We start from the raw sequence: 23,885 nt of genomic DNA, 5'->3' as shown, positions 1-23,885 counted from the left end.
ATTCTGGGGTCATGTGGAGACGATTCCCAGACCATTCCTGGATCATTTGGGGATAATTCCAGGACAATTTTGGGATCATTTTCAGACAATTCCCAGACCATTCTGGGATCATTCTGGGGTCATTTGAGGACAATTCCCAGACCATTCTGGGATCATTTTGGGATAATTCCAGGACAATTTTGGGATCATTTGGGGACAATTCCCAGACACCATTTTGGGATAATTCTGGGATCATTTTCAGACAATTCCCAGATAATTTTGGGATCATTTGGAGACGATTCCCAGATCATTTTGGGATAATTTTGGGATCATTTTCAGACAATTCCCAGATCATTCTGGGATCATTTTCCACTCATTCCCAGATCATTCTGGGATCATGTGGAGACGATTCCCAGACCATTCTGGGATCATTTTCAGACAATTCCCAGATCATTCTGGGATAGTTTTGGGATAATTCCGGGACAATTTTGGGATCATTTTCAGAAAATTCCCAGACCATTCTGGGATCATTTGGGGACAATTCCCAGATCATTTTGGGATCATTTTCCGCTCATTCCCAGATCATTTTGGGATAATTTTGGGATCATTTCAGACAATTCCCAGATAATTTTGGGATCATTTTCCACTCATTTCCGGATCATTTTGGGATAATTTTAAGACAATTCCCAGATCATTCTGGGATCATTTTCAGACAATTCCCAGATCATTCTGGGATAGTTTTGGGATAATTCCGGGACAATTTTGGGATCATTTTCAGACAATTCCCAGACCATTCTGGGATCATTCTGGGATCATTTTCCACTCATTCCCAGATCATTCTGGGATCATTTGAGGACAATTCCCAGACCATTTTTGGGTCATTTTAAGACAATTCCCAGACCATTCTGGGATCATTTTGGGATCATTTTCCACTCATTCCCAGATCATTCTGGGGTCATGTGGAGACAATTCCCAGATCATTCCTGGATCATTTTGGGATCATTCCAGGACAATTTTGGGATCATTTGGGGACAATTCCCAGATCATTCTGGGATCATTTTCCACTCATTCTCAGATCATTCTGGGATCCTCTGGGGACGATTCCCAGATCATTCTGGGATCATTCCCAGATAATTCCAGACCATTCTGGGATCCTTTTAAGACAATTCCCAGATAAACTTGGGGTCATTTGGAGACGATTCCCGGATCATTTTGGGGTCATGTGGAGATGATTCCCAGATCATTTTGGGATCATTTTCAGACAATTCCCAGATCATTTTGGGATCATTTCCCACTCATTCTCAGATCATTCTGGGATCCTTTGGGGACAATTCCCAGACCATTTTGGGACAATTCTGGGATAATTTCAAGACAATTCCCAGACACCATTGGGATCATGTGGAGACGATTCCCAGACCATTGTGGGATCATTCTGGGACAATTCCCAGATCATTCTGGGATAATTCTGGGATAATTTTAAGACAATTCCCAGATAACCTTGGGGTCATTTTCAGACAATTCCAAGACCATTCTGGGATCATTTTCCACAATTCCCAGACGCCATTGGGATCATTTTCTGCTCATTCCCAGATCATTCTGGGGTCATTTGGAGACGATTCCTGGATCATTCTGGGATAATTCCCAGATCATTCTGGGATAACCCTGGGATAATTTTCAGACAATTCCCAGACACCATTGGGATAATTTTAAGACAATTCCCAGATCATTCTGGGATCATTTTCCACTCATTCCCAGACCATTCTGGGATCATTTTAGGACGATTCCCGGATCACTTTGGGATAATTTTAAGATAATTTCCCGGATCATTTTGGGATCATTTTCCACTCATTCCCAGACCATTCTGGGGTCATTTCAAGACAATTCCCAGACACCATTGGGATCATGTGGAGACGATTCCCGGATCATTTTGGGATCATTCTGGGATCATTTTCCACTCATTCCCAGACCATTTTGGGATCATTTGGAGACAATTCCCAGACCATTTTGGGTCATTTTAAGACAATTCCCAGATCAGTTTGGGATCATTTGGGGACAGTTCCCAGATCATTTTGGGATCATTTTGGGATCATTTTAAGACAATTCCCAGATAACCTTGGGGTCATTTGAAGATGATTCCTGGACCATTTTGGGATCATTTCAAGACAATTCCCAGATCATTTTAGGGTCATGTGGAGACAATTCCCAGATCATTCTGGGATCATTTTCCACTCATTCCCAGACCATTTTGGGATCATTTTCAGACAATTCCCAGATAAACTTGGGGTCATTTGGAGACAATTCCCAGACCATTTTGGGATCATTTGGGGACGATTCCCAGATCATTCTGGGATAATTTTGGGATCATTTGGGGACAATTCCCAGATCATTTTCGGGTCATTTTAAGACAATTCTGGGATCATTTTCAGACAATTCCCGGATCATTTTGGGATCATTTTCCACTCATTCCCAGAGCATTCTGGGATCATTTCAAGACAATTCCCAGATCATTCTGGGATCATTTTAGGACGATTCCCGGATCACTTTGGGATCATTTTAAGATAATTTCCCGGATCATTTTGGGATCATTTTCCACTCATTCCCAGATCATTCTGGGATCATTTGGGGACAATTCCCAGATCATTTTGGGACAATTTTGGGATCATTTTCCACTCATTCCCACACCATTCTGGGGTCATGTGGAGACAATTCCCAGACCATTCTGGGATCATTTTAAGACAATTCCTGGATCATTTTGGGATCATTTTAAGACAATTCCCAGATGATTCTGGGATCATTTTCAGACAATTCCCAGATCATTTTGGGATAATTTTCAACTCATTCCTGAACCATTCTGGGTCATTTGAAGAGGATTCCCGGATCATTCTGGGATCCTTTTGGGATCATTTTCCACTCATTCCCAGACCATTCTGGGATCATTTGGGGACAATTCCCAGACCATTCTGGGATCATTTTGGGATAATTCCAGGACAATTTTGGGATCATTTGAGGACAATTCCCAGACCATTCTGGGATCATTTGGGGACAATTCCCAGATCATTTTGGGATAATTTTCCGCTCATTCCCAGATCATTTTGGGATAAATTTGGGATCATTTTCAGACAATTCCCAGATCATTTTGGGATCATTTTCCACTAATTTCCGGATCATTTTGGGATAATTTTAAGACAATTCCCAGATCATTCTGGGATCATTTTCAGACGATTCCCAGACCATTCTGGGATAGTTTTGGGATAATTCCGGGACAATTTTGGGATCATTTGGGGACAATTCCCAGACCATTCTGGGATCATTTTGGGATCATTTGGGACAATTCCCAGGCCATTCTGGGATCATTTTGGGATCATTTTCCACTCATTCCCAGACCATTCTGGGATCATTCTGGGATCATTTGGGGACAATTCCCAGATCATTTTGGGATAATTTTGGGATTATTTTCCACTCATTCCTGAACCATTCTGGGGTCATGTGGAGATGATTCCCAGATCATTCTGGGATCATTTTAAGACAATTCCCAGATCATTTTGGATCATTTGGAGATGATTCTCAGATAATTTTGGGATCATTTTCAGACAATTCCCAGATCATTCTGGGATAGTTTTGGGATAATTCTGGGACAATTTTGGGATCATTTGGGGACAATTCCCAGACCATTCTGGGATCATTCTGGGATCATTTTCCACTCATTCTGGGATCATTTTGGGATCATTTGAGGACAATTCCCAGACCATTTTTGGGTCATTTTCAGACAATTCCCAGAGCATTCTGGGATACTTTTCCACTCATTCCCAGATCATTTTGGGATCCTTTGGGGACAATTCCCAGATCATTTTGGGACAATTTTGGGATCATTTGAGGACAATTCCCAGACCTTTCTGGGATCATTTGGGGATAATTCCAGGACAATTTTGGGATCATTTTCAAACGATTCCCAGACCATTCTGGATAGTCTTGGGATCATTTGAGGACAATTCCCAGATCATTTTAGGATCATTTTGGGATCATTTGGGGACAATTCCCAGACCATTCTGGGATCATTTTGGGATAATTTTCAGACAATTCTGGGATAATTTGGGGACAATTCCCAGATCATTTTTGGGTCATTTTAAGACAATTCCCAGATCATTCTGGGATCATTTGGGGACGATTCCTGGACAATTTTGGGATCATTTTCCACTCATTCTCAGACCATTTTGGGATCATTTGAGGACAATTCCAGACCATTTTTGGGTCATTTTAAGACAATTCCAGATCAGTTTGGGATCATTCTGGGATAATTTTCAGACAATTCCCAGATCATTCTGGATCATTTTGGATAATTCCAGGACAATTTTGGGATCATTTTCAGACAATTCCCAGACACAATTTTGGATAATTTTGGGATCATTTTCAGACAATTCCCAGATAATTTTGGGATCATTTGGAGACGATTCCCAGCTCATTTCGGGGTCATATGGGGACAATTCCCAGATCATTCTGGTGTCATATGGAGACAATTCCAGACCATTCTGGGATCATTCTGGGATCATTTGGGACAATTCCAGATCATTCTGGGATCATTCCAGGACAATTTTGAGATCATTTTCAGACAATTCCCAGACCATTCTGGGATCATTCTGGATCATTTCCAGCCAATCCCCAGCTCATCCTTCCCCCTGTGCTCCCTCAGGTCTCTGCTGTGCGCAGCTCTCCCGCCGCGGCCTCTCCTTCTCCCTGCACACGGCCTGCCAGGGCGCCCTGCTGGACTCCTTCCACCTGGAGCTGCTCCAGGATCCATCCCAAGGATCCAGGGAATCCCAGGATCCATCCCAGGCATCCAGGGAATCCCAGGAATGCCGGGAATCCCTCCAGGGGCTGCGGCTGGGCCGCCACTGCATCCCCCCCTCCGTCCCCCTGCAGGGCCTGGCCCAGCAGTTCCTGCCCGGCCGCCCCCGGGAGTTCCTGCGCAGCCTCGGCCGCGCCCTCAGCGCCTTCGTGGCCGGGAGGCAGCAGCTCAGGGCCGGCCAGGTGGGCAGCCACAAACAGCTCCAAAATTACCCTGAAATCTCCCTGAAGTTACTCACAAAATTACCCTAAAATTCCCTGAAATTCCTCTAAAATCCCTCTAAAATTCCTCCCAAATTTCCTCCAAAAATCCCCTGAAATTCCTCCCAAAATTCCCACGTTCTTCCCAAAACACCCCTAAAATTCCTCCCAAAATCCCCCTAAAATCCCCCTTAAATTCCTCCTAAAATTCCTCCCAAAATTACCTTAAAATTCCTCCCAAAATTCCCAAGTCCTTCCAAAATCCCCCTAAAATTCCTCTCAAAATTCCCAAAGTTCTTCGCAAAATTCCCCCCAAAATCCCCTAAAACTCCTCCTAAAATTCCTCCCAAAATTCTCCTAAATTCCTCTGAAATTCCTTCAAAAATCCCCTAAAATTCCTCTAAAATCCCCCCAAAATCCCTCCCAAAATCACCCTGAAATCCTCTGAAATTCCTCCCAAAATTCCCTCAAATCCCCCTGAAATTCCTCCCAAAATTACCCTGAAATCCCTCTGAAATTCCTCCCAAAATTACCCTCAAATCCCCTGAAATTCCTCCCAAAATTCCTAAATCCCCCTGAAATTCCTCCCAAAATTACCCTGAAATCCCTCTGAAATTCCTCCCAAAATTCCTAAAATCCCCCTGAAATTACTCCCAAAATTACCCTCAAATCCCCCTGAAATCCTCCCAAAATTCCCCTCAAATTCCTCCCAAAATTCCTACAAAATACCTGTAAAATTCCTCTGAAATTCCTCCCAAAATTACCCTAAAATTCCTCCCAAAATTCCTCCCAAAATTCCTAAAATCCCCCTGAAATTCCTCCCAAAATTTCCTCAAACTTCCTCCCAAAATTCCTCCCAAAATTCCTAAAATCCCCTGAAATTCCTCCCAAAATTTCCTTAAACTTCCTCCCAAAATTCCTCCAAAATCCCTCTGAAATTCCTCTAAAATTCCCCCAAAGTTCTTTTCAAATTTCTCCTAAAATTATTCTAAAATTCCTCCCAAAATTCCCCTAAAATTCCTCTGAAATTCCTCCCAAAATTCCTCCCAAAATCCCCCTAAAATTCCTCCCAAAATTCCTCCAAAATTCCTCCCAGAATCCCCTAAAATTCCTCCCAAAGTTCTTTTCAAATTCTTCCCAAAATTCCTCCCATAATTCCCACGTCCTTCCCAAAATCCCCCTAAAATTCCTTCCAAAATCCCCCTAAAATTCCTTCCAAAATTCCTCCCAAATTTCCTCTAAAATCCCTCCCAAATTTCCCCTGAAATTCCTCCTAAAATTCCTCCCAAAATTCCCAAGTTCTTCCAAAATTCCTCCCTAAATACCCAAAGTTTTCGCAAAATTCCCCTAAAATTCCTCCCCAATTTCCTCTAAAATTCCCCTAAAATCCCTCCCAAAATTCCCCTAAAACTCCTCCTAAAATTCCTCCCAAAATTCCCGATTTTCCTCTAATTTCCTCCCAAAAATCCTCCCAAAAATCCTCCCAAAGTTCTTCCCAAGATTCCTCCCAAAATTCCCAAATTATTCCCAAGTTCTTCACAAAATTCCTCCCAAAATCCCCCTAAAATTCCTCCAAAATTCCCAAGTTCTTCCCAAAACCCCTCTAAAATTCCCCTAAATTCCTCCCCAAATCCCCTAAAATTCCTCCAAAATTCCTCTGGAATTCCACTAAAATCCCTCCCAAAATCCAATTAAAATTCCTCCCCAAATTCCTCCCAAAATTCCTCCTAAAATTCCCAAAGTTCTTCACAAAATTCCTCCCAAATTTCCTCTGAAATTCCCCCCAAAATCCCCCTAAAATCCCTCCCAACAATTCCTCTGAAATTCCTCCCAAAATTCCTAAATTCTTCCCAAAATTCCTCCCAAAATTCCCCTAAAATCCCTCTGAAATTCCTCCAAAATCCCCTTAAAATTCCCCTAAAATCCCCCCAAAATTCCCCCTAAAATCCCTCCCAAAACTTCCCAAATTCCTTCCAAAACCCCAAATTCTCCCAATTTCCCCCAAAATCCCAAATTTTCCCCAAAATCCCCAAATTTCTCCCAAAACCCCAAATTTTCCCCCCAAATTTCTCCCAAAATCCCAAAATTCCCCAAAACCCCCAAACTTCTCCTCAAAATCCCCAAATTCTTTCCTGATTCCTTCTCAAAATCCTCACATTTTTTCCCAAAATCCCCAAATTTTCCCCCCTATTTCTCCAAAATTTTCTCCCAAACTCCCCAAAACCCCCAAATTTCCCCCCAAAATCCCCAAATTTCTCTCAAAATTCCCCCAAAAATCCCCAAATTTCCCCCAAAATCCCCAAATTTCCCCCAAATTCTCCCCAAAATCCCCAAATTCTTTCCTGCTTCCTTCTCAAAATCCTCAAATTTTTTCCCAAAATCCCCAAATTTTGCCCATATTTCTCCAAAATTTCTCCCCAAATTTTCTCCAAAACTCCCCCAAATTTTCCCCCAAAATCCCCAAATTTCTCCCAATTTTCCCCCAAAATCCAAATTTTTCCCCAAAATCCCCAAATTCCTCCCCAAAATCCCCAAATTTTCTCCAAAAATTCCCCTCAAAATCCCCCAAATTTTCCCCCCAAATCCCCAAATTTCTCCCAAATTTCCCCCAAAATCCCAAATTTTTCCCCAAAATCCCCAAATTTCCCCCTATTTCTCCAAAATTTTCCCCCAAAATCCCAAATTTTCCCCCCAAATTTCTCCCAAAATCCCCAAATTCTTTCCTGATTCCTTCTCAAAATCCTCACATTTTTTTCCCAAAATCCCAAATTTTCCCCCATATTTCTCCAAAATTTTCCCCAAATTTGTCCCCAAATTTTCTCCCAAACTCCCCAAAATTTCCCCCCAAAATCCCCAAATTTCTCCCAATTTTGCCTCGAAATCCCCAAATTCCCCCCAATTTTCTGCTAAAATCCCCAAATTTATTCCCAAAATCCACAAATTCTTCCCAAAATTCTGGAATTTTTCTCACAAAATCCCCAAATTTCCCCCCAAAATTCCCAATTTTCCCCCAAATTCTTCCCAGATTTCTCGAAGTTCCTCCCAAAATTCCCAAAGTTTTCTCCTAAATTCCCACAAATTCCCACAAATTTCTCCCAAAATTCCCAATTTTGCCCTCAAATTGTTTCCAAAATCCCCACATTTTCCCCCCAAATTTCTCCCAAAATTTTCCCCTAAAATCCCCAAATTTTCTCCCAAAATCCCCCCAATTTTCCCCAAAATCCCAAAATTCCCCTCAAAATCCCCCAAATGTTCCCCCAAAATCCCCAAATTTCTCCCAATTTTCCCCCCAAATCCTCAAATTTCTCTCAAAATTCCCCCACAATCCCCAAATTTCCCCCCAAAATCCCAAATTTTTCCCCAAAATACCCAAATTTTCCCCCATATTTCTCCGAAATTTTCCCCAAATTCCCCCCCAAACCCCCAAATTTCCCCCAAATTTCCCCCAAAAATCCCCAATTTCCCCCCAAAATTTCCCCCACAATCCCCAAATTTCTCCCAATTCCCCCAAAATCCCCAAATTTTTCCAAATTTTCCTCCAAAATTCCCCCCAAAATCCCAAATTTTTCCCCAAAATACCCAAATTTTCCCCCATATTTCTCCGAAATTTTCCCCCATATTTCTCCGAAATTTTCCCCAAATTCCTCCCCAAATTTTTCCCAAAATCCCCAAATTCCCCTCAAAATCCCCAAATTTCTCCCAATTTTCCCCAAAAATCCCCAATTTTCTTTCCCCAAAATCCCAATTCCCCCCAAAATCCCCAAATTTCTCCCAATTTTCCCCCAAAATCCCCAATTTTCTTTCCCCAAAATCCCAAATTCCCCCCCAATCCCAAATTTTTCCCCAAAATACCCAAATTTCCCCCATATTTCTCCAAAATTTTCCCCAAATTTCCCCCCAAATTTCCCCCAAAATCCCCAAATTTCTCCCAATTTTCCCCCAAAATCCCCCCAAAATCCCCAATTTTTCCCTCAACATCCCCAAATTTATTCCCAAAATTCCCAAATTTCTCACAATATCCCCAAATTTCTCCCCCAAATCCCCAAATTTTCCCCTAAAATCCCCCAAATTTCCCATGAAATTTCTCCCAAATTTTTCCCAAAACCCCCAATTTCCCCAAAATCCCCAAAATTCCCAAATTTCCTCATTTCCAGGAGGAATTCCCCGGGTGCCTCCAGGGGTAACTCCCTGTGCAACCTCCTCAGCCACCGCTGCCGCATTCCCCGGAAAAACCCCAAAATTCCCAAAAAAACCCCCAAAATTCCCAAAAAAACCCCGAAATTCCCGAAAAAAACCCCAAAATTCCCAAAGAAAACCCCGGAATTGCCGGGAAAATTCTGGAAATTCCCGAAAATCCCGAGGAAATTGCTGAGGGAAGCCCCTGGAACGTTCTGGAAGCGCAGGCGCGGCTCCTGCACAGGGACCCCCTGAGGAGCCAGGAAGGTGAGGGAGGGGAAATTGGGAATTTGGGGGAAATTTGGGGGAAATTTGGGGAAATTTGGGGAATTCTGAGGGCAAAAGTGGGAAAAATTGGGGAAAATTGTGGAAAAATTGGGGAAATTTGAGGGCAAAGTTGGGGAAATTTGAGGGCAAAGTTGGGGGGAATCGGGGGAATTCTGAGGGGGAAAAATTGGGGAAATTTGAGGGCAAAGTTGGGCCAAGTTGGGGGAATTTGGGGAATTCTGAGGGCAAAATTGGGGAAAATTGTGGAAGATTGGGGAATTCTGAGGGCAAAGTTGGGAAAAATTGTGGAAATTTGAGGGCAAAGTTGGGGAAAATTGGGGAAATTTGAGGGCAAAGTTGGGGAAAAGTTGGGGCGAATTTGGGGAATTCTGAGGGCAAAGTTGGGGAAAAATTGAGGAAAAATTGGGGAAATTTGAGGGCAAAGTTGGGAAAAATTGGGGAAAAATTGGGGAATTCTGAGGGCAAAGTTGGGGAAAAATTGGGGAAAAATTGGGGAAAAATGGGAAATTTGAGGGCAAAGTTGGGGAAAATTGGGGAAAAATTGGGGAAATTTGAGGGCAAAGTTGGGAAATTTGGGGAAATTTGAGGGCAAAGTTGGGCCAAGTTGGGGGGAATTTGGGGAATTCTGAGGGCAAAATTGGGGAAAATTGTGGAAAAATCGTGGAAAAATTAGGGAAATTTGAGGGCAAAGTTGGGGGAAATTGTAGAAAAATTGGGGAAAAATTGGGGAAATTTGAGGGCAAAGTTGGGGGAAATTTGAGGGCAAAGTTGGGGAAAATTGGGGAAATTTGAGGGCAAAGTTGGGGAAAAATTGGGGAAATTTGAGGGCAAAGTTGGGGAAAAATTGGGGAAAATTGAGGGCAAAGTTGGGGAAAATTGTGGAAAAATTGGGGGAAAATTGGGGAAATTTGAGGGCAAAGTTGGGGAAAATTGGGGGGAATTTGGGGAATTCTGAGGGCAAAGTTGGGGAAAATTTGGGGAAAAATTGGGGAAATTTGAGGGCAAAATTGGGGAAATTTGAGGGCAAAGTTGGGGAAAAGTGGGGAAATTTGGGGAATTCTGAGGGCAAAGTTGGGGAAAATTGAGGGCAAAGTTGGGGAAAAATTGGGGAAAAATTGTGGAAAAATTGGGGAAATTTGAGGGCAAAGTTGGGCCAAGTTGGGGGGAATTTGGGGAATTCTGAGGGCAAAATTGGGGAAAATTGTGGAAGATTGGGGAATTCTGAGGGCAAAGTTGGGGAAAATTTGGGGAAAATTGGGGAAATTTGAGGGCAAAGTTGGGGAAAATTGTGGAAATTTGAGGGCAAAGTTGGGCCAAGTTGGGGGGAATTTGGGGAATTCTGAGGGCAAAGTTGGGGAAAAATTGTGGAAAAATTGTGGAAAAATTGGGGAAATTTGAGGGCAAAGTTGGGGAAAAATGGGGGGGAATTTGGGGAATTCTGAGGGCAAAGTTGGGGGGAATTTGGGGAATTCGGGGGGCAAAGTTGGGGAAAATTGGGGAAAAATTGGGGAAAAATTGGGGAATTCTGAGGGCAAAGTTGGGGAAAATTGGGGAAAAATTGCGGAAATTTGAGGGCAAAGTTGGGGAAAAGTGGGGGGAATTTGGGGAATTCTGAGGGCAAAGGTGGGGATTTGGGGAAAAGAATCCTGAAATTCCTGGGAAAAATTTCTGGAATTCTCTGGGGAAAAAAAAACAACAAAAATTCCTGAGGAAAAATTCCTGGAATTCTCTGGGAAAAGGATGAAATTCCTGGGGGAAAACAGTGAAATTCCCTGGAAAACCCCCCAGAATTCCTGGGGAAAAATCCTGGAATTCCCTGGGAAAAATTCCTGGAATTCTCTGGGAAAAAGGATGAAATTCCCGAGGAAAATGGCAAAATTTCCAGGAAAAAAACACTGGACTTTTCTGGGAAAATCTCCTGGAATTTTCTGGGGAAAATGGTCAAAATTCCCTGGGAAAATGGAGAAATTCCTGGAAAAAATTCCCAGAATTTTCTGGAAAAGAAAACCCCTAAAATTCCTGGGAGAGATGGAAAATTCCTGGGGAAAATTCCTGGGAAAAACTGATAATTCCTGGGAAAAACAATGAAAATCAAAATTCCTGGGAAAAAAAATCGGAAATTCCCAGGAGAAATTCCTGGAATTCTGCAGAAGAAAACCCCCAAAATTCCTGGGAAAAACGACGAAAATCCCAAAAAATCCCCAAAATTTCCAGATTTTTCCTGGAATTTTGATCCCAAAACCTCCAAAATTCCCAGATTTTCTCCAAATGTGTGAATCTTCATCCCAGAACTCCCAGATTTCCCCTGGAATTCCACAATTTCGATCCCCAAAACCTCCAAAATTCCCAGATTTTTCCTGGAATTTCAATCCCAAAACCCCCAGATTTCCCCGTGAATTCCCATTTTTCCCCGATGATTCCCCCCCCCCGCCATGTTCATTCCCCAGGTGGTTCAGCCCCTGCTCCCCCCTGGGTTCCACAATTTCGATCCCCAAAACCTCCAGAATTCCCAGATTTTTCCCGGAATTTCAATTCCAAAACCCCCAAAACCCCCAGATTTCCCCGTGAATTCCCGTTTTCCCGATTTTTCCCCGATGATTCCCCCCCCCCCCCCCCCCGTGTTCATTCCCCAGGTGGTTCAGCCCCAGGGGCTCCCCCGCGGTCGCTGCTGTTGGCGCTGCCCCTGCCCCGCGCCCTGCGCGCGCTCATGGCCGGGAGCGGACCGGAAAACACGGAACGGAAAACGGGAACGGGAACGGACCGGAAACCACGGGAATGGGAAACGGGGAATGGACCGGAAACAACGGGATGGGAAACGGGAACGGACCAGAAACCACGGAATGGAAAATGGGAACGGGGAATGGGAACGGACCGGAAACCACGGAACGGGAAACGGGAACGGGGAATGGGAATGGAAACCACGGGATGGAAACCGGGAACGGGGAATGGACCGGAAACCACGGGACGGGAACGGGAATGGGGAATGGGAACGGACGGGAAACAACGGGAACGGGAATGGGAACGGGGAATGGGAACGGACCGGAAACCATGGGATGGACAAATGGGAACAGGGAATGGGAATGGGAATGCACCGGAAACCACGGAATGGAAAATGGGAATGGGAACGGACCAGAAACCACGGGATGGAAAATGGGAACGGGAACGGGAACGGGAACGGGAATGGGGCGGGGAAATGGGAATGGACGGGAAATCCTGGAATCCCCAATGGGAACGGGCTGAGAATGGGGGGATTGGGGATTCTGGGGAAAATCTGGGAATTTGGGACCGGAATTCCCAGAAAATCCCAGAATGGCAAAAGGAAATGGGGGGAAATCTGGGAATAATGGGGACAGGAACAGATGGGAAATGCTGGGAACGGCAGCAGGAACGGGGCGGGAAAATGGGAATGGTGGGGATCAGAATTCCCAGGAAATCCTGGGATGGCAAAAGGGAATGGGGTGAGAATGGGGGGATTGGGGATTGGAGTTGGGATTCTGGGAAAATCCGGGAATTTTGGGGAGAAAATCTGGGAATTGGGACTGGAATGCCCAGGAAATCCTGGAATTGCCAATGGGAACGGGGTGAGAATGGTGGGAGTTGGGAATTTTGGGGAAAATCCGGGAATTTTGGGGTCAAACTTTGGGATTTGGGGTCAGAATTCCCAACGGGAATAGGGTGAGAATGGTGGGAATTGGGGGATTTTGGGGTTGGAATTCTGGGAAAATCTGGGAATTTGGGGTCAGAATTCCCAGAAAATCCCAAAATTGCAAAAGGGAATGGAATGAGAATGGTGGGGATTGGAGATTCTGGGGTAAAACTTTGGGATTTGGGATCAGAATTCCCAAAGGGAACGGGGTGAGAATGGGGAAATTGGGAATTCGGGGGAAAATCTGGGAATCTGGGGGTCAAACTTTGGGATTTGGGGCCAGAATGCCCAGAAAATCCCAGAATGGCCAACGGGAATGGGGTGAGAATGGTGGGAGTTGGGAATTTTGGGGAAAATCCGGGAATTTTGGGGTCAAACTTTGGGATTTGGGACCAGAATTCCCAAAGGGAACAGGGCGGTAAAATGGGAATGGTGGGGATCAGAATTCCCAGAAAATCACGGGATTGCCAAAGGGAACGGGCTGAGAATGGGGGGAATTGCGGATTCTGGGGAAAATCTGGGAATTCTGGGGTCAAACTTTGGGATTTGGGGCCAGAATTCCCAGAGGAAACGGGGTGGGAAAATGGGAATGATGGGGATCAGAATTCCCAGAAAATCCTGGAATGTCCAAAGGGAACGGGGAGAAATGGTGGGAATTTGGGTTGGGATTCTGGGAAAATCTGGGAATCTGGAGGTCAAAATTTTGGGATTTGAGGTGGGAATTCCCAGAAAATCCTGGAATTGCCAATGGGAATGGGGTGAGAATAGGGGGATTGGGGATTCTGGGGAAAATCTGGGAATTCTGGGGTCAAACTTTGGGATTTGGGGATCAAAATTCTGGAATTCCAGGAAAAACCTGGGAATTTTGGAATAAAACTTCGGAATTCTGGGACAAATATGGGAGAAATTTGGGAATTTTGAGGTCATTTTGGGATTGGGATTCCGGGAAAATCTGGGAAATTTGGGGTCAGAATTCCCAGAAAATCCCGGAATGGCAAAAGGGAATGGGGTGAGAATGGGGGAATTGGGGATTCTGGGGAAAATCTGGGAATTCTGGGGTCAAACTTTGGGATTTGGGGGTTTTGGGATTGGGATTCTGGGGATCAAAATTCTGGAATTCCAGGAAAAATCTGGGAATTTTTGGGGATAAAACTTCAGAATTCTGGGATAAACATGGGAGAAATTCAGGAATTTTGAGGTTGTTGTGGGATCAAAGTTTGGGATTTGGGGTCAGAATTCCCAGAAAATCCTGGAATTCCCGACGGGAACGGGGTGAAAATCTGGGATTTGGGGTCAGAATTCCCAGGAAATCCTGGAATTCTCAAAGGGAATGGGGTGAAAACTTTGGGGTTTGGGGTTTTGGGGTTGGGATTCTGGGAAAATCTGGGAAATTTGGGGTCAAACTTTGGGATTTGGGGCCAGAATTCCCAAAAAAATCCTGGAATTGACAACGGGAACAGGGGGAAAATCTGGGAATTGGGAATTTTCCCAATGGGAACGGGGTGAAAATCTGGAATTTTGGAATTTTCGGGAAAATCCGGGAAAACTGGAGGAGAACTTTGGGAATTAGGGGCAGAATTCCCAGAAAATGCTGGAATTGCAAAAGGGAATGGGGGGGATTGGGAATTCTGGGTTCAAACTTTGGGATTTGGGGGTTTTGGGATTGGGATTGTGGGAAAATCCGGGAATTTTGGGGTCAAACTTTGGGATTTGGGGTCGGAATTCCCAGAAAATCCTGGAATTGCAAAAGGGAATGGGGCGGAAATCTGGGATTTGGGAGTTTGGGATTGGAATTCTGGGGAAAATCTGGGAATTCTGGGACAGAATTTTGGGATTTGGGGGTTTTGGGGTTGGGATTCTGGGAAAATCCAGGAATTTTGGGGTTTCTGAGATCAAAATTCCAGGAATTTTGGAGATAAAACTTTGGGATTTGGGGTTTTGGGATTCTGGGAATTTTGGGGTCAAACTTTGGGATTTGGGGGTTTTGGGGTCAAAGTTTTCAATAAAAATGGGAATGAAAAAATCCCAAAAATCCCAAACCTCCCTGTGTCCTTTTCCTTGGAATGTTCATTAATGATTATCGATTATTAATTATTGATTATGAGCTATTAATTGTTGATTATCGAGTATTGATTATTAATTATTGATTATGAGCTATTAATTGTTGATTATCGATTATTAATTATTAAATATTGATTGGTTTGGGGGGATTTGAAACTTTTTGGGGGAATTTTTTGGGGGAATTTGGGGATTTTTTGGGGAATTTTTGGGTGGAATTTGGGGATTTTTGGGTGGGATTTGGGATTTTTGGGGGGAATTTTTGGTGGAATTTTGGAGATTTTTTGAGGGATTTTTTTATTACATTTGGGGATTTTTTTGGAGTTTTTGCTGGGATTTGGGGATTTTTTTTAGGGATTTTTTTGGTGGAATTTGGGGATTTTTGGGGGGAATTTTTTAACGGAATTTGGGGATTTTTTGGGGGGAATTTTTTAATGGAATTTGGGGATTTTTTGGGGGGATTTTTTGGTCAGATTTGGGATTTTGGGGGGAACTTTTTGGTGGCATTTCGGGATTTTTTGTGGGATTTTTTTGTGGGATTCGGGGATTTTTAGGGGATTTTTGGGGGGGGATTTTTTGGTGGGATTGGGGGAATTTTTCGGGAATTTTTTGGTGGGAATTTGGGGATTTTTGGGGGGATTTTTAAATGGAATTTGGGGATTTTTTTGGTCGGATTTGGGGATTTTTTGGGGAATTTTTAATGGAATTTGGGGATTTTTGGGGGGATTTTTTGCTGGGATTTGGGGATTTTTTTTGATGGCACTTGGGGTTTTTGGGTGGAATTTTGGGGATTTTTTTTGGGTGGAATTTGGGGATTTTTTGATGGAATTTGGGATTTTTCTGTGGCATTTGGTGGGGTTCCTTTGTGGGATTTGGGATTTTTTTAGGGATTTTTTGGTGGGTTTGGGGGATTTTTTGGGGGGAATTTTTTAATGGAATTTGGGGATTTTTTGGGGGGATTTTTTGGTCAGATTTGGGATTTTTGGGGGAACTTTTTGGTGGCATTTCGGGATTTTTTGTGGGATTTTTTTGTGGGATTCGGGGATTTTTAGGGGATTTTTTGGGGGGATTTTTTGGTGGGATTGGGGGAATTTTTGGGGATTTTTTTGGTGGGAATTTGGGGATTTTTGGGGGGATTTTTAAATGGAATTTAGGGATTTTTTTGGTCGGATTTGGGGATTTTTTGGGAATTTTTTATGGAATTTGGGGATTTTTGGGGGGATTTTTTGCTGGGATTTGGGGATTTTTTTGGGATTTCTTTGATGGGATTTGGGGATTTTTTTTGCAGGATTTGGGTTCTTTTTGCTGGGATTTGGGGACTTTTTTTGATGGCATTTGGGGTTTTTTGGTGGAATTTTGGGGATTTTTTTGGGTGGAATTTGGGGATTTTTTTAATGGAATTTGGGATTTTTCTGTGGCATTTGGTGGGGTTCCTTCGTGGGATTTGGGATTTTTTTAGGGATTTTTTGGTGGGATTTGGGGGATTTTTTGGGGGGAATTTTTTAATGGAATTTGGGAATTTTTGGGGGGAATTTTTTAATGGAATTTGGGATTTTTGGGGGAACTTTTTGGTGGCATTTCGGGATTTTTTGTGGGATTTTTTTGTGGGATTCGGGGATTTTTAGGGGATTTTTGGGGGGGGATTTTTTGGTGGGATTGGGGGAATTTTTGGGGAATTTTTTGGTGGGAATTTGGGGATTTTTGGGGGGATTTTTAAATGGTATTTGGGGATTTTTTTGGTGGGATTTGGGGATTTTTTGGGGATTTTTTTAATGGAATTTGGGAATTTTTGGGGGGATTTTTTTGGTGGGATTTGGGGATTTTTTTTATGGCATTTGGGGTTTTTTGGTGGAATTTTGGGGATTTTTTTGGGTGGAATTTGGGGATTTTTTGATGGAATTTGGGATTTTTCTGTGGCATTTGGTGGGGTTCTTTTGTGGAATTTGGGGATTTTTTTTTAGGGATTTTTTTGGTGGGTTTGGGGGATTTTTTGGGGGGAATTTTTTAATGGAATTTGGGGATTTTTTGGGGGGATTTTTTGGTCAGATTTGGGATTTTTGGGGGAACTTTTTGGTGGCATTTCGGGATTTTTTGTGGGATTTTTTTGTGGGATTCAGGGGTTTTTAGGGGGGATTTTTTGGTGGGATTGGGGGAATTTTTGGGGAATTTTTTGGTGGGAATTTGGGGATTTTTTGGGAATTTTTTATGGAATTTGGGGATTTTTGGGGGGATTTTTTGCTGGGATTTGGGGATTTTTTTTTGATTTCTTTGATGGGATTTGGGGATTTTTTTGGGAATTTTTTATGGAATTTGGGGATTTTTGGGGGGATTTTTTAGTGGGATTTGGGGATTTTTTTTGATGGCATTTGGGGTTTTTTGGTGGAATTTTGGGGATTTTTTTGGGTGGAATTTGGGGATTTTTTGATGGAATTTGGGATTTTTCTGTGGCATTTGGTGGGGTTCCTTCGTGGGATTTGGGGATTTTTGGGGGATTTTTTGGTGGGTTTGGGGGATTTTTGGGGGGGATTTTTTAACGGAATTTGGGGATTTTTTGGGGGGATTTTTTGGTCAGATTTGGGATTTTTGGGGGAACTTTTTGGTGGCATTTCGGGATTTTTTGTGGGATTTTTTTGTGGGATTCAGGGGTTTTTAGGGGGGATTTTTTGGTGGGATTGGGGGAATTTTTGGGGAATTTTTTGGTGGGAATTTGGGGATTTTTTGGGAATTTTTTATGGAATTTGGGGATTTTTGGGGGGATTTTTTGCTGGGATTTGGGGATTTTTTTTTGATTTCTTTGATGGGATTTGGGGATTTTTTTGGGAATTTTTTATGGAATTTGGGGATTTTTGGGGGGATTTTTTGCTGGGATTTGAGGATTTTTTTTATGGCATTTGGGGTTTTTTGGTGGAATTTTGGGGATTTTTTTGGGTGGAATTTGGGGATTTTTTGATGTAATTTGGGATTTTTCTGTGGCATTTGGTGGGGTTCTTTTGTGGGATTGGGGATTTTTTTAGGGATTTTTTGGTGGGTTTGGGGGATTTTTTGGGGGAATTTTTTAATGGAATTTGGGGATTTTGAGGGGATTTTTTGGTCAGATTTGGGATTTTTGGGGGAACTTTTTGGTGGCATTTTGGGATTTTTTGTGGGATTTTTTTTCTGTGGGATTTAGGATTTTTTTGTAGGATTTGTGGCATTTATGGGATTTTTTTATTTTATCAGATTCACGGAATTTTATGGGATTTTTGTGATATTATGGGAAATTTTTTTTAATGTTTGGGATTTTATGGGATTTATTTTATTTTATGGGATTTTTGGGATTTTATGGCATTTTACTTTTTATGTTTGGGATTTTATGGGATTTTTGGGGATTTTATGGGATTTTTTTTTGTATTTATTTTATTTTATTTTATTTTATGGGATTTTATGGGATTTTTGGGGACTTTATGGGATTTTTTGGGGATTTTATTTTATTTTATTTTATTTTATTTTATTTTATTTTATTTTATTTTATTTTATTTTATTTTATTTTATTTTATTTTCATTTATGGGATTTTTGGGAATAATCCCCACCCCGAGAGGGGCAGAGCCCCCATTCCAGGCGGGGTCTGGGGCATTTCTGGGAATGCTGGGAATGCTGGGAATGCTGGGAATGCTGGGAATGTTGGGAATGTTGGGAATGCTGGGAATGCTGGGAATGCTGGGAATGCTGGGAATGTTGGGATCCGGGGTTTGCCGTTCCCGGCTCTGTGGGCGTGGCCATGGGGGGGGATCCCTGCCTCAGTTTCCCTTGGGAATCCCGGGGCCATTGTCCCGGCTCAGGGCCCGTTCCCGACATCCCAAACCCAGCCCCAAGGGGCTCCCGGGGCCATTCCCTGCTCCCAGTCCCAATGGCCCAAAAAATCCCAAAAATTCCCCATTATCCCAATCCCATTCCTGAATATCCCAATCCCATTCCTGAACATCCCAATCCCATTCCCAGTTCCCAATCCCATTCCTGAATATCCAAATCCCATTCCCCATTATCCCAAACCCATTCCCCATTATCCCAATCCCATTCCCATTATCCCAAAAAATCCCATTCCCAATTTCCAATCCCATTCCCCATTATCTTCAATCCCATTCCCCATTATCTTCAATCCCATTCCCCATTCCCATGGCCCATTCCCAGTTCCCAATCCCATTCCCCATTATCCCAATCCCATTCCCAGTTCCCAATCCCATTCCTGAATATCCCAGTTCCCATTCCCAGTTCCCATGGTCCATTCCCAGTCTTATTCCCTCCTGATTATCCCATTCCCATTATCCCAGTTCCCATTCCCCATTATCCCAATCCCATTCCTGATTATCCCAACCCCATTCCCCGTTCCCATGGCCCATTCCCTTTATCCCAATCCCATTCCCTTTATCCCAATCCCATTCCCGGTTCCCAATCCCATTCCTGGTTCCCAATCCCATCCCGGTTCCAGGGCCCATTCCCATTATCCCAATCCCGTTCCCATTCCCAGTTCCCATGGCCCATTCCCAGTCTCTTTCCCTCTATCCTGATTATCCCATTCCCCAGTATCCCAATCCCATTCCCAGTTCCCAATCCCATTCCTGAATATCCCAATCCCATTCCTGAATATCCCAATCCCATTCCCAATTTCCAATCTCATTCCCCATTATCCCAATCCCATTCCCAATCCCATTCCCAGTATCCCAGCCCCCACCCTGGTTCCCATTCCCAGTTCCCATTCCCATCATCCCAATCCCATTCCTGGCTATGATTCCCATTCCTGATTGTCCCAATCCCATTCCTGGCTCTCATTCCCAATTATCCCAACCCCATTCCCCATATCTCAACCCTATTCCCAATCCCATTCCCCGTTCCCAGTCCCATTCCCGATTATCCCGGCCCCATTCCCGGATCCCATTCCCAATGATCCCAATCCCATTCCCGATATCCCAGCCCCATTCCAGTTTATCCTATTTTCCATTCCTGAATTCCCAACCCCATTCCTGAATTCCCAATCCCATTCCCTGTATCCCATTCCCGGTTCCCATTCCCAATGATCCCAATCCCATTCCTGACTGTCCCAATCCCATTCCAGTTTATCCCAATCCCATTCCCGTTTATCTCAATGCCATTCCCAGTTCCCGTTCCCAGTTCCCAATCCCATTCCTGACTGTCCCAATCCCATTCCCAATTATCCCAGCCCCATTCCCGGTTCCCATTCCCAATGATCCCAGCCCCATTCCTGACTGTCCCAGCCCCATTCCAGTTTATCCCAGTTCCCAACCCCATTCCCAGTATCCCAGCCCCGCTCCTGGTTCCCATTCCCAGTTCCCATTCCCTGTATCCCAAGCCCATCCCAACCCCATTCCCAATGATCCCAGCCCTATTCCCAAGGATCCCAGCCCTATTCCCAATGATCCCAATCCCATTCCCAGTGATCCCAGCCCCATTCCTGATTTTCCCAATCCCATCCCAATCCCATTCCCAATGATCCCAGTCCCATTCCCGATGTCCCAGCCCCATTCCCGATATTCCAGTCCCATTCCTGATTGTCCCAATCCCATCCCAATCCCATTCCCAATGATCCCAATCCCATTCCCAGTGATCCCAGCCCCATTCCCGATTTTCCCAATCCCATTCCCAGTTCCCCTTGCCCCATTCCCAGCCCCCAATCCCAATTCCCGTTCCCAATCCCGTTCCCAGTTCCCCAGGGCCAATTCCCAGTTCCCAACCCCATTCCCGATTATCCCAACCCCGTTCCCATTCCCAACATCCCAGCCCCATTCCTGATATTGCAGTTCCCATTCCCAGTTCCCATTCCCGACACCCCAGCCCCATTCCTGCTTCCCATTCCCAGTTCCCAACCCCATTCCCTGCTTCCAATCCCATTCCTGATTATCCCAGCCCCATTCCTGCTTCCCAGTCCCCAATCCCGTTCCCAGTTCCCATTCCCAGTTCCCGACCCTATTCCCGATATCCCAGCCCCATTCCCGATTGTCCCAATCCCATTCCCAGTTCCCACTTGCCCCATTCCCAAAACCCCAATCCCATTCCCAGTTGCCGTTCCCGGTTCCCAATCCCATCCCTGGCTTCCATTCCCATTCCCAGTTCCCAATCCCATTCCCAGTTCCTCTTGCCCCATTCCCAGTTCCCAGTTCCTGGTTCCCAACCCCATTCCCTGTATCCCAGTTATCCCATTCCCTGTATCCCATTCCCGTTGTTCCTGTTTGTCCTGATCCATTCCCAGTTGCTCTCCCATCCATTCCCGGTTATCCCGGTGATCCCGGTGATCCCGGTGATCCCATTCCCAGTTGTTTACCCAGTTTTCCATCCCGGTTCATTCCTGGCTGTTATCCCGGTGATCTCCCATTCCCAGTTTTCCATCCCAAGCGCATTCCCAGTGATCCCATTCCTGCTTTCCCATTCCAATCCCATTCCCAGTTTCCCATTCCCAATGATCCCATTCCCAGTTGTTTATCCCAATCCATTCCTGGTTCTCCCAGTGATCCCATTCCCAGTTCTTATCCCATTCCCAGTTTTTCATCCCAGTTCATTCCTGGTTGTTATCCCAGTTATCCCAATGATCCCATTCCCAGTTGATCCCATTCTGGTGATCCCATTCCCGGTTGTTTATCCCAATTAATTCCCGTTTATCCCAGTGATCCCATTCCCAGTTCTGATCCCATTCCCAGTTTTCCATCCCGGTTCATTTCTGGTTGTTATCCCACTTGTGATCCCATTCCCAGTTGTTGATCCCATTCCAATGATCCCATTCCCAGTTTTCCATCCCGCTCCATTCCCGGCTGTGATCCCATCCCATTCCCATTGTTCCCATTCCTGGTTTTCCATTCCCATTGTTCCCATTCCCGTTGTTCCCATTCCCGTTGTTCCCATTCCCGGTTGTTTCCTCTCTTGGTTTCTCCGATCCCCGGGATCCCATTCCCGTGGGTTTTTCCCCATTCCCAGTTTTCCATCCCGATCCCATCCCCGTTTTCCCATTCCCGCTCACTCCGATCCTGGGGTTATCCCGGCGATCCCATTCCCAGTTTCCCATTCCCACCATTCCCATTCCCAGTTTGTTTTCCATTCCCAGTTTCCTGTTCCTGCTCTCTCCCATTCCCAGTTTTCCTTCTATTCCCATTCCCATTCCCATTCCCTTCCCATTCCCAGTTTTCCCTCTACCAGTCTCGGGTTTTTTTCCCATTCCCTCCATTCCCATTCCCATTTTTCCCCCATTCCCATTCCCAGTTTTTTCCCATTCCATTCCCAGTGTTTTTCCCATTCCCTCTGTTCCCATTCCTGGTTTTCCCCATTCCCGGTTTTCCCCTTCCCATTCCCATTCCTGGTTTTCCCCATTCCCGATTTTTCCTGTTCCCATTCCTGGTTTTCCCTCTGTTCCCATTCCTGGTTTTTCCCGTTCCCGGCTTTTTCCCATTCCCATTTTTCCCTCCATTCCCATTCCTGGTTTTCCCATTCCCGTTTTTTTCCCATTCCTGTTCCCATTTTTTTCCTGTTCCCGTTCCCAATCCCGGTTTTCCCCTGCGTTCCCATTCCCAGTTTTTTCCTGTTCCTGTTCCTGGTTTTCCCCATTCCCGATTTCCCCTCTATTCCCATTCCCGGTTTTCCCCGCATTCCCATTCCCATTCCCTGTTTTCCCCGTGCCCATTCCCATTCCCGGCTTTCCTCGTTCCCAGTTTTCCCGGTTTTCCCGTTGTTCCCGGTTGTTCCCGTGGGCGGAGCCGCTCCCGTTCCCGCTCCCGGTTTTCCCTGTATCCCCATTCCCGGTTTTCCCCATTCCCGTTGTTCCCATTCCTGGTTTTTCCCGTTCCCGGTTGTTCCCGCAGGCAGAGCCGCTCCCGTTCCCGTTCCCGTTCCCGTTCCCATTCCTGGTTTTCCCTCTGTTCCCGTTTCCGTTCCCGTTCCCATTCCTGGTTTTCCCTCTGTTCCCGTTCCCGTTCCCGTTCCCATTCCTGGTTTTCCCTCTGTTCCCGTTCCCGTTCCCGTTCCCATTCCTGGTTTTCCCTCTGTTCCCGTTCCCGTTGTTCCTGCTCCCGTTCCCGTTGTTCCCATTCCCGGTTTTTCCCATTCCCGCTCCCGTTCCCGTTCCCATTCCTGGTTTTCCCCCTGCTCCCGTTCCCGTTGTTCCCATTCCCGTTGTTCCCATTCCTGGTTTTCCCCGTTCCCGTTCCCATTCCCGTTGTTCCCATTCCCGGTTTTTCCCGTTCCCGGTCGTTCCCGCGGGCGGAGCCGCTCCCGCTCCCGTTCCCGTTCCCATTCCTGGTTTTCCCTCTGTTCCCGTTCCCGTTCCCGTTCCCATTCCCGTTCCCGTTCCCATTCCCGGTTTTCCCTCTGTTCCCGTTCCCGCTTGTTCCCGCGAGCGGAGCCGTTCCCGTTCCCGTTCCCGTTCCCGTTCCCGTTCCCGGTTTTCCCGTTCCCGTTCCCGTTCCCGGTTTTCCCGTTCCCGTTCCCGTTCCCGTTCCCGTTCCCGGTTTTCCCGTTCCCGTTGTTCCCGTTCCCGGTTTTCCATTCCCGGTTTTTCCCGTTCCCGTTCCCGCCCCCGGGGCCGCCCCCGCTCCCGCCGCCGCCGCAGCCGCCGCAGCCGCAGCGCCATGTACGGTACGGGATGGAAAAACGGGACAGAAACCGGGATGAGAACCGGGATAAACACCGGGATAGGACCGGGATAACACCGGGATAACA

At 45.1% G+C, this 23,885-nt stretch overlaps 2 protein-coding genes across 2 annotated transcripts in view; both read left to right on the top strand.

Moving 5' to 3' along the window:
- The window catches only part of CENPO (centromere protein O), a 62,785-nt gene extending 40,847 nt beyond the window's left edge, over positions 1-21,938 (top strand). The window contains exons 6-8 of the mRNA XM_077176373.1: positions 4,667-5,004; positions 12,120-12,574; positions 21,932-21,938. Coding sequence (XP_077032488.1) covers positions 4,667-5,004; positions 12,120-12,574; positions 21,932-21,938 — 800 coding nt within the window. The remainder of the gene's footprint in view (positions 1-4,666; positions 5,005-12,119; positions 12,575-21,931) is intronic.
- A 1,753-nt stretch (positions 21,939-23,691) lies between these two features.
- EFR3B (EFR3 homolog B) overlaps positions 23,692-23,885 on the top strand; it is a 113,991-nt gene continuing 113,797 nt past the window's right edge. Inside the window, exon 1 of the mRNA XM_077176372.1 lies at positions 23,692-23,801. Within this exon, the coding sequence (XP_077032487.1) occupies positions 23,795-23,801 (7 nt within the window). The 5' untranslated portion in view covers positions 23,692-23,794. The remainder of the gene's footprint in view (positions 23,802-23,885) is intronic.

The sequence above is a fragment of the Agelaius phoeniceus genome, chromosome 3 (assembly GCF_051311805.1).
Source record: "Agelaius phoeniceus isolate bAgePho1 chromosome 3, bAgePho1.hap1, whole genome shotgun sequence".
In the NCBI taxonomy this organism is placed as follows: domain Eukaryota; kingdom Metazoa; phylum Chordata; class Aves; order Passeriformes; family Icteridae; genus Agelaius; species Agelaius phoeniceus.
The sequence above is the reverse complement of the archived record's forward strand: the minus strand, read 5'-3'. Positions and strand labels throughout refer to the sequence as shown.